The 14,572-nt window shown below is 38.4% G+C and overlaps 2 protein-coding genes across 5 annotated transcripts in view; both read left to right on the top strand.

Annotated features, from left to right (window-relative positions):
- The window catches only part of XRN2 (5'-3' exoribonuclease 2), a 496,353-nt gene that overhangs the window by 328,717 nt on the left and 153,064 nt on the right, over nucleotides 1-14,572 (top strand). The gene's annotated exons all lie outside the window — the stretch shown is intronic.
- Nucleotides 1-14,572, top strand: part of KIZ (kizuna centrosomal protein) — a 97,867-nt gene that overhangs the window by 42,112 nt on the left and 41,183 nt on the right. For all 3 annotated transcript variants that reach the window (XR_007774108.1, XM_050951295.1, XM_050951296.1), the window contains exons 6-8: nucleotides 507-798; nucleotides 9,412-9,546; nucleotides 13,398-13,562. Coding sequence is in view for 2 of the 3 variants with exons in the window: in XM_050951295.1 (XP_050807252.1) it covers nucleotides 507-798; nucleotides 9,412-9,546; nucleotides 13,398-13,562 (592 nt within the window). In the remaining variant the exon portion in view is untranslated. The remainder of the gene's footprint in view (nucleotides 1-506; nucleotides 799-9,411; nucleotides 9,547-13,397; nucleotides 13,563-14,572) is intronic.

Here is a 14,572-nt window from a genome sequence, read left to right as displayed (position 1 = left end):
GATGGATTCCAGAGAAAGCTGCATCCCAGGGCCAGATTTAGGCCAATTCTCGTGAAGTGGGCGCTGCACCTAAGAGGCCCCACAGCATCCAGAAGAAGGGGCCCCGCAAGGTAAGGCCCTGGAAGACAACTGCTGCCAAGGAAGGATCCTCTGCCGAAGTGCCGCCGGAAACAGCGGCAACAGGTTGAGCTGCCGCCAAAGGCGGGATTTTGGCAGCAGCTCTTTCGAATCAAGCCCTGTACGTCCTAAAGCCGGCCCTGCTGCATCCATCCCCGTTAGGCAAGAATGTTGATGAAAGGAATAAAGGAATGGAAAACGGATATTTGGAGAACCCTGGAAAAATGTGCAGAAGGGGCAAAGGTTTTAGACTGTATGAATTACATATTTCTTGGGAAATAGGAGAATATATCAAATGTACTTGTCTGGGACTCGTAACACAGTGCAATGTATATTTTTTGTCATGCTCCTATTACTATGTTGGCAAATTTGTCATATTTTTATTCCAGGTCTAGCCCAACACACAGATGGTCTGTGGCCCTCTGAAAACACACTGGAGCTGGAAAATGAAAGTTTAGATAGCAGCAGTGACCTTACAGTTTCTGTGAGTGAAGAGGATCAGATAATAAACACAGTTGAACTACAGCAGAGCCTAGGAGATATGGATTGCAAGATGTCCTTAAAATCAGTGAACTCAGAACAAGAAAAAGAAACCTTATCCACAAAAGAACATTTTTCTTTGCAAACAATAAACCGCCATATGACAGATGAAGACTCTTCAGCTAATTCAGCAACAAGAGAGTAAGCCATTAAAGATTTTCTCACTATGATTATTTAGTTAGGACTTTTTTTTGGAGATTGTTCTATTGACAATCTGTATTACTGTAAAATATGTATATGAATATGCAACTTTCTTAGCTCCTACACGCAGACATTTTAATTAGTGTCTATTTTTTGTGATTAATTAACTTTGGAACTCCTCAAACAATTTGAGATGCCTGTTTCTATAATTTCCATTAAATGCAGATGTCATACTGTTTTTCTTATTTTTGTATATCAGTTCAGTTGGATAATAGAAATAACTCACTAAACAGTACATTTCATGGTAATTTTAATTTTTCAGGTGGTTAAACTCCCTGGGTATTCAACCTCACAACTTAAAGCAACACGTGAGAGGTGTGCAACTACATCTTAGAAATGCATTGTTTGTTCTCTGTGTAATTCTATTTAGATACTTTTTATGGCCCCCATCACTGTAGTATCAATATGTCTTTCAATCATTAATGGCTTTTATCCTCACAACACACCCATGTGAGGTAGGGAAGCATGATCATCATTTTACATGGCGGGGCGGGAGATTGGGGCACAAGTATATTAAAGGACTTGCCCAAGGTCAAAAAGGAAACCTGTGCCAGAGCCAGGAGGTGAATCTGTTGTCTCTTGTATCATATCTTGTGGTTGACTCGCTTCACCCTGATGGAGCACTTTGGTGTAAACCAATAAGAATATCACTCCTTCTGCACTGTGAACCTTCGATCTCACAAAGCTTTGTCTCTCTGAGCTCCTGACCAGCTTGTTGTGCAGCTCTTCCGTTCTGCTTGCTTCTTCAGCTGCATTTCTGTAGGGATGGCCCTTCTGTACTCTCCTCCCAGCTCTTTCCCACTTCCTACTTCATCTGGATGTGCCTTTTACTGCTGCTAGTCTCCCTGGCTCCTGTTGCAAGGCTTCCTGCCCACATATTCTCTCCTTTTCCTTGCTTTTCCACTTGCTGGCTTTCCTTCTTTTTGCTCCTCCTAGTCCCTAGCTGCAAAGGTTCTCCCTGTTGCCTGCTTGATTGTACCCACTCTTCTCCAATGGCTGCCTGCCATTTACCTGCCTTGCCAGCTTCCCTCTCTTCCTCCTCTCGCTCAGTAATGCTCAGCTTCCTTACTGTTCTGGATCCTAACAGCCTCCCAGTGGCCATTATCAGGAAAAGCCACCCTCATAAATACATACATTCCTCGGTTTCTGCTGCCCACCTGACGTCTCCACTTGTCTTCCAGATGATGCTACCTGTCTGATTTTTTTTCCTCCTTCATCCTTGAACAGTTCACATGCAAAATGTTTAGGACTGATGTGGTTAAACATATTCAGGTGGTGATTAGAGGCATGTGAGCTAGTATAGAAATAAAAACTGTTATATTAGGTTGGGGAGAAGACTATGTAGCCAAGAAAAATAGCATTTGTTATCCAACAAGAATGAATGAGACTTATATAGTTTTTTAAACCAGTCTCCCCACTGATCCTTTATCTATTTGGTCCTTTGTCTTTTTAACATGTTTAACATATCTTTCCTTTTTTTAATACACCTCTACCTCAATATAATGCTGTCCTTGGGAGCTACAAAATCTTATCGCGTTATAGGTGAAACCATGTTATATTGAACTTGCTTTGATCCACCGGAGTGCGCAGGCCCGGCCCCCCCCTCCGGAGCTCTGCTTTACCGCATTATATCCAAATTTATGTTATATTGGGTGGTGTTATATCGAGGTAGCGATGTATATGCACATGCACATATAGTCTTATTAGAGAATAATTTCAGTAATGGTTCATATTTTAATAGATGATAAATAAGCAGAAAAACACAAATATCCATTAAAATACATTTCTGCAACGTTATCATTTCAGTTTTTCAAACCATGTGTTGGACTATTGCTTACTACAGAAACATCTAATTTACATCTAAATAGCTTTTATAGAGTTTTCCTTTTGTTTAACACCTGTTAATCTTAGCACTTCATAAGAAAGTTGTATAGAGTGGTTGATTTTGCTAGAAAAGTCAGAGTTGAACAGTGGGAATGTAACCTTTTGTCCTGTCCCTATAGATTTTAGTGACTTTCAGCTGCTGAAATAAACTAATGGAAAATATTGCATGTTGTTCTTAAGCCTGGATAAATTAGAGGGAAGATTTCATTGTTCTCGTTATCTCTGGAATATGACTCAAAGCTTAAAGTGGGTAATGGCCTCTAAAACTGTCAAGTCTTAGTTTTTCAAGGTCATAAAAATGTGATCACAGTTGATCCATTTCTACAGGAATTATACAGATTTTATTTTGCTTTTGTTTTTGAAAATTTAAAATACAGATAGAATACAAAGTTTTTGCATCTGGGAAAGAGCCTGTGGAGAGACAGGTAGTTTCTTCATAGTTAATTTTGTAAGTAGGAAGCATTTAGACCCCACTGCCCTATTAGTCACTCAAATTCAGACTTTAATGTTATGATATTTTTCAGAGTAACTCTCAAATGGAAAGATTTTTCACAAAGTTTTAAAATGATTAATAAATGAGTTTGTGATACAAATAGCCTCTGTAAAAAATATAACCTCTTTTTGAAATGTGGTCTGAAGATGTGACATTTATTACTGTTCTTCTACCCTACAAATATTTTATTGTAAACTAGTCAAACTTTCCGTATAGTTATTAAAACAAACAAACAAAAAACACTAGTGCACAGGTTGTATTTGAAGAAATTAGGTTGTTATTGAGCAAAATTTTAATGATTGGGTATTGAACTGAAATGGTTCTAGTTTGAGCTGTCAGTCTCTTTGTATCTTCGTTAATTCTTAAGCATGGTATTGTGACAGCAGTGCCACCTCTACCATTTATCACTTGCCTCTGGGTTCGTGAGTATACTTTGAGTTACTATTGGTTAAAAGTAGTAAGGGTGCGTGTGGAAAGGAAATCACAGAGACATACTATTTTGAGGCTGATGTTTCACTGAATTAAAAACAAAACAAAAATCTTTACTGCACATCAGCAAGTCCACTGGTTTTCAGGTGACATTATGTGCATCCAACTTAGTGGAGAACAGTGGAGCATCCTCAGTTAAATTTTCAAATTTTGTTTGTTGTGCAAATATATTTTGTAAAAAGTCGTTTTTTTTCCAAATTAGTTTTTTAATGTCACATTTTAGCTTACTGTGAGTTAATACAACGCAGTTACAAACTGCTTAAAGTATGATTTTTATCTTGGATATACTGACAAGCTGTTACCTGTGGAAATACATGAATTATGTTGCTATGATAGCAGTTTTTTTTTAAAAGCTTGTAATCTAGTTTAAGGAAGCAGACATATTCACTACTTTCCTAAACAGCTGAATGAGTCAATTTTGATGTCCAAGTTGTTAAATTAATAAAATATAAAAAGTAGTGAGCTCAATTCATGATGAATGAGTTTCTCTCTTCATCTGCCGGAGTGTGACGGTGCACATATGTTTAAAATATTCCACTGTAAATTCAACCTATATTGTGGGAACCAAATAGGAGAGATGAGTAATCTGTTCTTTGCACCTGTTCATTTCTTGGCCTCTCTGCTGAGCCTGCCAACAAGTGCTCTAGATTTTGCTAGTTTTGGTTGTAGTTTTTGAGATGTCACCTTGTTTACTGTGATTAGTACTTAGACATGTAATTCATTTCACATAAAGTACTGAACAGTTATCATATAACGGCTGTTCTCTTCTGATTTGTAACAGATTTGAACCAGTGAACTAGAAGCAAAAAGCTCCATATCTTTATTTTTTTTTTTCATTCCTCAGAGCTATCCAGTCTCTATTTAAAGGGCTAAAAAACCAAAACCAAAACCAAAAAACCGCAGAGAATTAGTGCAGAGAAAGATGATGACTATTTTAAGGCCTGTGTTAGGGGGGCGGGGGAGACAGAGCTTTTGCCAGCGCTGTTTCAGTTGCATTGAAGAGGACTTAGCACAGATGGATTGTGCATTACAAAATGTAACACATAATTCAAGCTGTCAGCTTAATCAGACTGTTTCCAGGAAGCAACCTGTAAAAGAGAAGGACCCCTTGTTTGCTGACCTCTGATCCATAGCCTGCTGCAGATTGTCATACATTTTGTTTCTCTTTATGTTGGTGTCCCTTCCTTCCCCTTCTTTTTGTTATTGTATTCCCTTCAAGTGGCACCCTGGAAAGACCACCCAGAGAGAGTAAAACAATAAGAAATGAGCTAGCCACTAACATACAGGTTTTGTAAGATTTTAGTAAAAGAAAAAGTACTGTTTAACTACATATGTGATCTCTGGTATTGCTGTATGTATTACAAGTCCAAAAACTGCATGCACAGCTGTTTAAATTTAATTTTTCTTTGTAGTGGAAGACAGGGCTTTAGTATTTTTGAGAACAAGCAAAGCTTAGCAAAGTTTAGTGAGAACATATTGCAGCTTTATATATGAAGGACTTATACCATCATTGCAAAGTGAACAAAGCGTAATAAACTGTTATATATTATAAAAACCTTGATTTGGCTACTAGACTTCTTAGAGCTTGTAGCCCAGCTGTGTTGTTGCTTCGGGGAGTTCTTCTGTTGAAACTCCTTAACAAAGGAGGCCATCTGAAATCAAAATCTGAATGGCTATTTACACCTCTGTAAAAGGATTAGCAATGCTGCATTGTTACAATGTTTAAATCTTAATTTGCATCATTATAGAGGTGTAGCTTCATCAAATCCCTGGTAGGTCCCAGTTATGTTTTTGGACCTGTAGGTGGTCACTAAATTTATTCTGTTAGTGGAGGTAAAGGAATTAAATTGCTCATTGTGTCAGTAATTTTAAGAAATTATCTCAGGATCTAATTGACTTTGGATAGTTTAAATGCTATTGCAGATTATTACTATATATTGGTTGTTGCATGTAGTTGCAAGATGTGTCCCATATATAGGAAGGGAATGTATGTATATTGCTATGGAGTTTGTACATATATCTCTTAAAGATGTTCCTTTTGGATTTACAGGAACATGTTTTCACTGTAGATTGGCCCAAGCTGCAAAGTTGAGATCTGGATTTTGAAAGCCCCCTGTCCCATTGTTCCTGCAGCACTCAGATCTGAAGTTTCAATTCAGGCCTGTCTCTGGTTTTAATATATATGAGCATCATACGGTCTGTGCAAGGGATGTTTAAAAACTGAAACTGTTGTATTGCTTTCCTTTGGAAGAAAATAGTCTACTAAAGTGGTTCTCAACCAGGAGTCCGGGGCCGCCTGGAGGGCCATTAGCAGTTTCAGGGAGTCTGCTAAGCAGGGCCAGTGTTAGTTGCTGGAGCCCAGGACAGAAAGCCGAGGTCCCCCCACATGAGGCAGAAGCCCGGGGAACCTGAGCCCCACCACCAGGGGTTGAAGCTGAAGCCTGAGCAATGTAGGTTTGCAGGGTCCCCATGCAATTGCCGCACTTGCTACCCCTTAATGCCAGCCTGGGCTTTTATACACCAAAAAACAGTTATTATGGCACAGGTGTGCCATGGAGTTTTTATAGCATGTTGCGAGGTCCTAAGAAAGAAAAAGATTGAGAACCTCTGATCTCACAGAAAGTACAAATAACACTTTTGTAACCACTTTGTATAAAAACCAGATTAATTTTTTTAACCTTTTAAAAAAAAATTAACATGTAGATACCATAGACTCATATGTATAAAGTTCATTTGGTAACAGGGAAAGATGATCAGAGTTTAAAGAAAGCCAAGAAATTTTTTTGTGTTTGTGAATCAACTTCACAGGCAGTTTCATTATAGCAGATGCCAGTAGAACCCGCTACAGCTAAAGGCAACCTGCAAGGGAAATAGAGGGCTTGTGCTCTTTTTTTCTTTATGAAGGGTTTTAAAAAAGATGCGTGTGTGTGTATATATGTATATATGTGTGTATATATATGATCATCTGATCATATATGTAATGTACATATTTTTTCTGTTATTAAAGGTTCAGGTTCTAACTGGCAGACTGTTTGAATAACAAGTAAAGTATTTACATCACAAAAGTCAAGAGAGTGAAAGATGAGCACAGAGTGAAAGAGAGTTAAATACTTCATGAACACCTATGTAACTTCAACATCAAAAAATGTTCTGGAGAAGAGATGCCTTTAGATTCAGCGCTGTCACATCTTCAGATAAAGGACAAGAGGTCACAAAATACATGTTCTGAGCCTTCTGGTGCAGTAGTTCTCAACCTTTTTTGACTCAGGACCCATTGGTAGACATTGGTGGCCTGCTGCAACCCAGTAAATAGCTTTAGTGCAAAAAACACCTGGCTCACTAAATATTTTTTACCATGATCTATAATATATACGTTAACCTAATAGGTACTAAATAAGTATACTGTGCGAACCATAGCAATGGGTCCTATACCATGGGGCTGGTTGAGCTTGGCATTCTACTCCGGACATTGCGACCTGGTGCATAGGATCACAATGGCATTCATTCAAATTTGGCCTGGCTGGACCCCCATCATCATGACAGCAATGCAGTTGAACCAAACCTGAGTGGTGCTACAACCCCGTGCACCACGTCGCAACATCTGGAGTGGCGAGCCGAGCCCAGCCAGCCATTTGGAGCAGAGAGTCACCACTGCAGGGTCAGCGTGAGGCCTGCCACATGCCCCTTTGACGTATTCTGGCAACTCAATTATGGATCGTGATCCCTGGGTTCCTCCAGTTAAATCAAGGAAGACCAGAGTTTACATTCCAGATATTCCTAGAGTGAAAAACAACCAACCAAAAACACACGCAGGAAGAGAAAATATCTCTTTAATCTCAGCCTTTCTGGCCTTTTCTTACACGTCGTAAAGAAGCAGAGGGCACAAACCCATTCTGTAAAAATACTTAGCAGGCCATTCTTAAAGTTGCAGTGCATTTTCTATTTTAACCCCTTTGCAGAGGCTCTCATAGCTTTCTGAAATATTCACTTTCAGGGTTGAAATGTTGTGTGCTGCTTCACTTTTCAAAGAGAGTGTGCTTCTGTGTGTGTGTGTACATAAAAGGATAAGCTAAGTCCATTCCTTTCAGCCATTTTTGAGTAAAAGTGTGTGGAAAAAATACACTTTAGCCCTATAAAAAAAAATTCTGGTGTGTTTTTGAGCATGATTCGAGAAAGTTGTGAAAGGTGAAATTTGGCATGGAAACAGTCCCTCGTTAAGGATTAGCCTGTGGTTTTGGTTTGGGGGAAAGGAAGGATTAATTTCTCAAAGTTATTGTGTTGGTGAGTGGGATATATTACCCTCCCTCACAAGTGCTTGATACTGTGTATCTTTGCTAGTCCTGACCCATGTTCATCTACTCCCCCATTTGAAATAAACACCAAAAGGCACCTCTCAACATCAAGGGCAGTAAACAAATTTGGCATTTGTAGGACAAGCCATTTTGGAGACGAGGTGGGCTGAAAAAAGTTAAGAAAACTTCCAAAAAGTCAATAAGAGGTGAATATTTTTTTAAACACCGCGAGTAAGATTTCCAAAAGCTCTTGGCGTTGGCCTAGCTCTGATCCCATTGAAGTGAATGGTAAATTGAAAATCACATTCCATGGCTGTAAAACTCCTTTTCTGATACTTTATTTTGCCAAACATCCCAGTAGTGTGTGTTTGAAAGAGATACTAACTCCTCCCCCATCTCTGCCACTTTTTCTCAAAAGGCTATGACATTTTGCAGTTAATGGGGGAAAACAGTATTTAATCCTTTCCTACCCCTTTATTACTTTTTTCCCTCACCCCTAAGCCCTTGTTTTATATTTTTCCTGCTCATACATATTTGTTTCTCTGCTTATTGATCTGCCTTTACATGTGGAGGATTGTTAGCTTGAGGTTTCTTGTGGATAGAGGGGAGGTCAGGAAGACAACATATATCAGGAAGTGCAAATGTGCCCTGCCATCTTGTTGCCAATTTCACTGACCCTGGTAGACATCGAAGTCCTTGTGAAGCTCTCTGTCATCTGTGGATGAGAAATGCTGTATAGGCATAAAAGGATTATGGATTATAGATTTTGATTCTGGGTTATAATTATGGATTCTTATTCCTTATGTGGTCAAACCTACAACTGTCTCCAAAAACTAGAGCAAAGTACTGATTTCTGTGAAGTTGGCAGGAACACAAAGACAGCCCCTGAAAACAAGAACATGCATTTACCCTAATTAAAAATAAAACACACATTGGTGCTATTGAAACATGGCGTCCAAAGTGTACCGAGACAACTGGCAGAAATGTAAAAGAATTGATGGAGTTCAAGATTTTTTTTCTTTTTCTACAGAGCTACAGCAATATTGTTTTTGCTGAAAGGTAATTCTCAGTTTCACTAGCAATATAAATGTAGATTTAGCACTTTTCAAAAAAGCTGTTTATGTAGTATTCTCTTTCATATCTGGTTTTCTGCTTACCGTATTCATTTACTTTGTTTTGGGAGTCTGTCTGAGTTCTGTCTTTTTTGAGGTCAAGACTTTTAACTTTTTTGTAAACCTCTTAGTGTGAGTGAAAGATTAAAATAAGGATACAAATCAAAATATTTTAGAATTTGCTCAAAGGCAAATTCTATCTAAATGCATACGTATGTTTGACTTGTGCTCAGTAGAATGCAGTTTTAAAAGCTTTAAAGCATTGTTTGTTATCTGTCTTCAGGGATTGTTTGTCATTTGAAGGATTCTCCCATTTACTCCAGTTCATAGAAGATTTGGTGGCAAAAGCAGCCCCTGAATGCTTGGCTTTATACCAAAGTGAAACCATAAGTTCGGCAGAAATGAAGAAGTTTATAAGGTTGGTGCAACTTTCATTTGTTCTATACCAACAGAACTCTAAATTTAAAAGTAGAAATTTGAAATGGATAGTATTTCCTCTTCCCCAGTCCCATCTCATTTGTATTGGCCTTTTGCTTTAGTGTCCCTAGCTGTAACATCTATAAATAAAATTTTCTTTAAATTGTTTGTTGGCTACTAGCTTGGAATTTGGCTCTGGTGACTGGAAGCTGTTGCCCCTGGCAGCTGTTCAGCGATCTTTGAGATATAAACTGCTGGTCTGTGGTCTTCATTCTGTTGATGAAAAGGAGCAGAGAGAGAAAGACCTCCTCCAATCCAACATCTACAGTAGTTAACAAAAAACCACACTTCTTATGTCAGCAAAAAGCTGAAATATGACTTTAGGAACCCCAGCCCACCAAATAATTTTAATAAATAAGGGCTCTACTCAGCCTATATGTTCAGAAGGTTACTTTAGCCCTTCTAAGTGGCCATTAGTGCTGGGATTAGTGTAAAAAGTGATGATACCACATTCTTCTTTCTGGGTTGGCAGCAGAAAATGCACCAAAAGCCAAACAGTAATGAAGAATGTATGTAAATAGTTGTATGATATTGTCCTGTGCCTGTCTGCAGCTATGAAACACATTGTTTGGCACCTCACTATGTCTACAAAAGCAGGCATTGGGAGTGAAAGGTCTTTATTGTATTTATTAAAGATAGACTTCTTTAATTAAATGCTGCCATAAAAAAAGATCTGTTTATTTTAGGGAGTCATAAGGAATATTTCCAAAACAAGTTAGAATTATTTGCCCGTACAACGGGTATAATTAGAAATAGTTTCCTGCGTCAACATGGTATTTACCTTCACTGTGGCAACTCCAATAATCCCTATGCTTATAACTATATTTAAGAACATAAGAGTGACTGACGATACTGAGTCAGACCAATGATCCATCTAGCTCAGTGTCCTCTTGTCTTCCGACAGTGGCCAGTGCCAGGTCTTCAAAGGATGAACAGAACAAGGCAATTGAGTGATGCATCTCCGGTCATCCAGTCCCTGCTTCTGGCAGTCAGAGGTTTAGGGACACTCAGAACATGGGGTTGCTTCCCTGGCTAATAGCCATTGATGGACCCATCCTCCGTGAATTTATCTAATTCTTTTTAAAACTTAGTTATACTTTTTGGCCACCACAACATCTCCTGGGAACAGGCTGACTGTGCGTTGTGTGAAGAAATACTTCCTTTTGTTTGTTTTAAACTTGTTGCCTTGTTAATTTCATTGGACATCACCTTGTTCTTATGTTATGCGAAGTGGTAAATAAAACATATTTATTCATTTTCTCCATTCATGATTTTATAGACCTCTTATCAGATCCCGCCCCCACACTCATCTCTTTTCCAAGCTGAACAGTCCCAGTCTTCTTACTGTCTCCTCGTATGGAAGCTGTTCCATACCCGTAATCAGTTTTGTTGCCCTTATTTGTAGTTTTTCCAATTCTAATGTATCTCTTTTTGAGAGGGGGCAATCAGAACCGCATGCCTTTCAACATGTGGATGTACCCCCCATAGATTTATATAGTGGTGTTATGATATTTTCTGTCTTACTGTTCATCTGTTTCCTAGTGGTTCCTAACACTGTTAGCTTTTTTGACTGCCACTGCACATTGAGTGGATGTTTTCAGAGAACTATCCACAAGATTCTTGAGTGGTTACAGCTAATTTAGACCCCATCATTTTGTATATATAGTTGGGATTATGTTTTCCAATGTGCATTACTTCCTATTTATCAACATTGAATTTCTTCTGCCATTTTGTTGCCCAGTCACCCAGTTTTGTGAGATCTCTTTGTAACTCTTCGCAATCAGCCTTGGACTTAACCGTCTTGAATAATTTTGAATTGCCTGCAAACTTTGCCATCTGACAGCTTACCCTTTTTTCTAGATCATTTATTAATATGTTGAACAGCACTGGTTCCAGTACAGATCCCTGCAGGACCCTGCTATTTACCTGTCTCCACTGTAAAAACTCACCATTTATTCCTACCCTTTGTTTCCTATCCTGTAACCAGTTACTGATCCATGAGAGAACCTTTCCTCTTATCCCATGACTGCTTACTTTGCTTAAGAGACTTTGGTGAGAGACCTTGTCAAAAGCTTTCTGAAGTATACTATATCCACTGGATCACCTTTGTCCACACACTTGTTGACCCCCTCAAAGAATTCTAAGAAATTAGTGAGACATGATTTCCCTTTGCAAAAGCCATATTGACTCTTCCTCAACATATTGTGTTCATCAGTGCGTCTGATAATTCTGTTCTTTACTGTAGGTTCAACCAAATTGCCTGGTACTGAAGTTAGGCTTACCAGTCTGTAATTGCCAGGATCACCTCTGGAGCCTTTTTCAAAATTAATGTTACATTAGCAATCTGCCAATCAGCTGGTACAGAGGCTGATTTAAGCTAGCGGTTCTCAACCTTTCCAGAGTACTGTACCCCTTTCAGGAGCCTGATTTGTCTTGCATACCCCAAGTTTCACCTCACTTTAAAAACAACTTGCTTACAAAATCAGACATAAAAATACAAGTGTTGCAGCATGCTATTATTGAAAAATGGCTGACTTTCTCATTTTTATCAAATAATTATAAAATAAATCATTTGGAAAATAAATATTGTACTTACATTTCAGTGTATAGTATATAGAACAGTATAAACAGGTCATTATCTATATGCAATTTTAGTTTGTACTGACTTTGCTAGTGCTTTTTATGTAGACTATTGTAAAACTAGACAAACATCTAAATGACTTAATATACCTCCTGGAAGACCTCTGTGTACCCCCAGGGGATGTGTACCCCTGGTTGAGAACCATTGATTTAAGCAATAGGTTACATAGCAGAATTAGTAGTTCTTCAATTTCATATTTTAGATCCTTCAGCACTGTTGAGTCATATTGTCTGGTCCTATGACTTATTACTGTTTAATTTATCAGTTTTAACTACTGTTGATGTCGAGGCCCCAGTCCTGCTAACACTTGTGCACATTCTTAACTTTATGAATGTGAATAGGCCCATTGACTCAGTGGCACTATTCATATGCATAAAGTTAAGCACACATATAAGTGTTTGCATGGTCCCACTGCAACTATGGCTACACTTGAAATTTCAAAGCGCCGCCACAGCAGCAATTTGAAGTATGAGTGTGGTCAGAGCGCTGCGCGCCCAGCGCGGCAGCACTGATTACACTGAGACTTTACAGCGCTGTATCTTGCAGCACGTAGGGGGGTGTTTTTTCACACCCCTGAGCGTGAAAGTTGCAGCGCTGTAAAGTGCCAGTGTAGCCAAGGCCAGAGGGTACTGAAATTTGTGTTGTTTCAATCTTAATAGTTTGCATCCAGTCTTTTATATCCAAAAAAACAGCTGGCGGGTATATTTTGTTGCATCCAGGAGTCACAAAACTGTTAGGTGACAAAAGTTATTGCAAGAACTTAACTTGATATAATCAACAATATAAAACTTTACCTTTTTAAAGATTGGTTGATAGGTTGGTTTAGCTCACCTGAAATATTCATGTGGTGTTTCTTGTCATGTGAATAATTATTTTTCAGGTGTAATATCCACAGCCAAAGGGCATTAAGGAGTTAAAAAGTTGGATTTGATCCCTGGGTTTTTTAAACAAAATGTTTTTCGAACTACATCACTCTACTTTATGTCTTTGTCAAGAGACATTGTCATGGCTACATTTTTATGTCTAGATTATATTACTGATTATTATTCCATAAACCATGAGAATTATTGCAGATTCTATATCCAAACCTATTTTAGCTGTCTGTCTGGGCTTAAATAAACATTTCATGCAGCACCTGTTTTATTTTATAGCTTTTGTAATCAAACTGGCAATTTGAAAGAGGAAGACCTTGAAGCATGTGAAGCAGTTGTCCTTCATCAGCTTCAGGGATTGTTGCAGAACACATTGAATGGATGCCTCTTACCTGAGAAAACACTTAATGACAGAGGTAGATCTACAGATGAAAAGCAAGTCAGGTATCATAATCACAAAACTAATGCAATCATACAATTAATGTTCTTACTCTTAATTTGGTTCTGAATGTTTCACGAAAAGAAAGCAAAATATAGGTCAAAACCTGAGTGACATTAAAATTTCAGAATTCCAAGAGGTGATCTACACACACTTCAATATCAGCCATGTGATTCTAAAGGATTCTAAATTAGCAGATTAAGCCGATTTTTTTTACTAGTCAGTTTTTAAAATCACTTCATTTGAGCTCTTCTCACTAAAAGGTTGTGCACCTATTTGCTTTTTACATGTAAAGTGTAAAGTTTTTTTTCTCATTTTCAATGAGACATTATATAGATTTAGCTCGGCCTTCCATTTGCATCAACGAGAGATATGTGGCTAAAGTCCACTGGTCAACTTGAAAATGTACCATTAAAATATGTCAATTACATGATACACTTCCCTAACCTAGAAAGGTAAGTGAACTGACTTTCAACAGCAGAAAGCTACTCTTTGGTTTGTCTCGTCATCATAGACTCTGCACTCTCAGGGAGAAGACTTGCACTGGATTCCCAGTGTATTGCAGCCCGGGCTGCGAGTTTAGTGAATTTCTCAACAGTGACTCCTTTTGCTGATTGAAGTTTAATACTATTCCTCTAAGGGATTTCATATACTCATCCTTTACTGTTTAAAAGGCGAGTGATTGCAATATGGAACCACGAGGATGTGGGATATAAATTTGAGGAGTAAATAAGAGTTCTTACAAAGATGCAGAAGATGCATCTGTCTGGGGAGGAGAAGAGGAGGGAAACGCAGCTGCTTCTAACAGAGTGCTCAGTGTCTGGTTTATATGCAGTATCTGAAATACTATACAAAGTATCTTTCTAAAAAGCAAGATACATACACATACATAATCTGGTAATTCTGTTGCGAGCCCAGGTTGTGAAACGCATGGCCAGCATAGAGACATTTATTTGTGTCCTAGAAAGCATGATGCATTATTATAATCTTTCACTTTGCAGTGAAAGTTAGAATT

Source organism: Gopherus flavomarginatus, chromosome 4 (genome assembly GCF_025201925.1).
Source record: "Gopherus flavomarginatus isolate rGopFla2 chromosome 4, rGopFla2.mat.asm, whole genome shotgun sequence".
NCBI classification, from domain to species: domain Eukaryota; kingdom Metazoa; phylum Chordata; order Testudines; family Testudinidae; genus Gopherus; species Gopherus flavomarginatus.
Note: the sequence above shows the minus strand (reverse complement) of the source record. Positions and strands in the feature narration are given on the sequence as shown.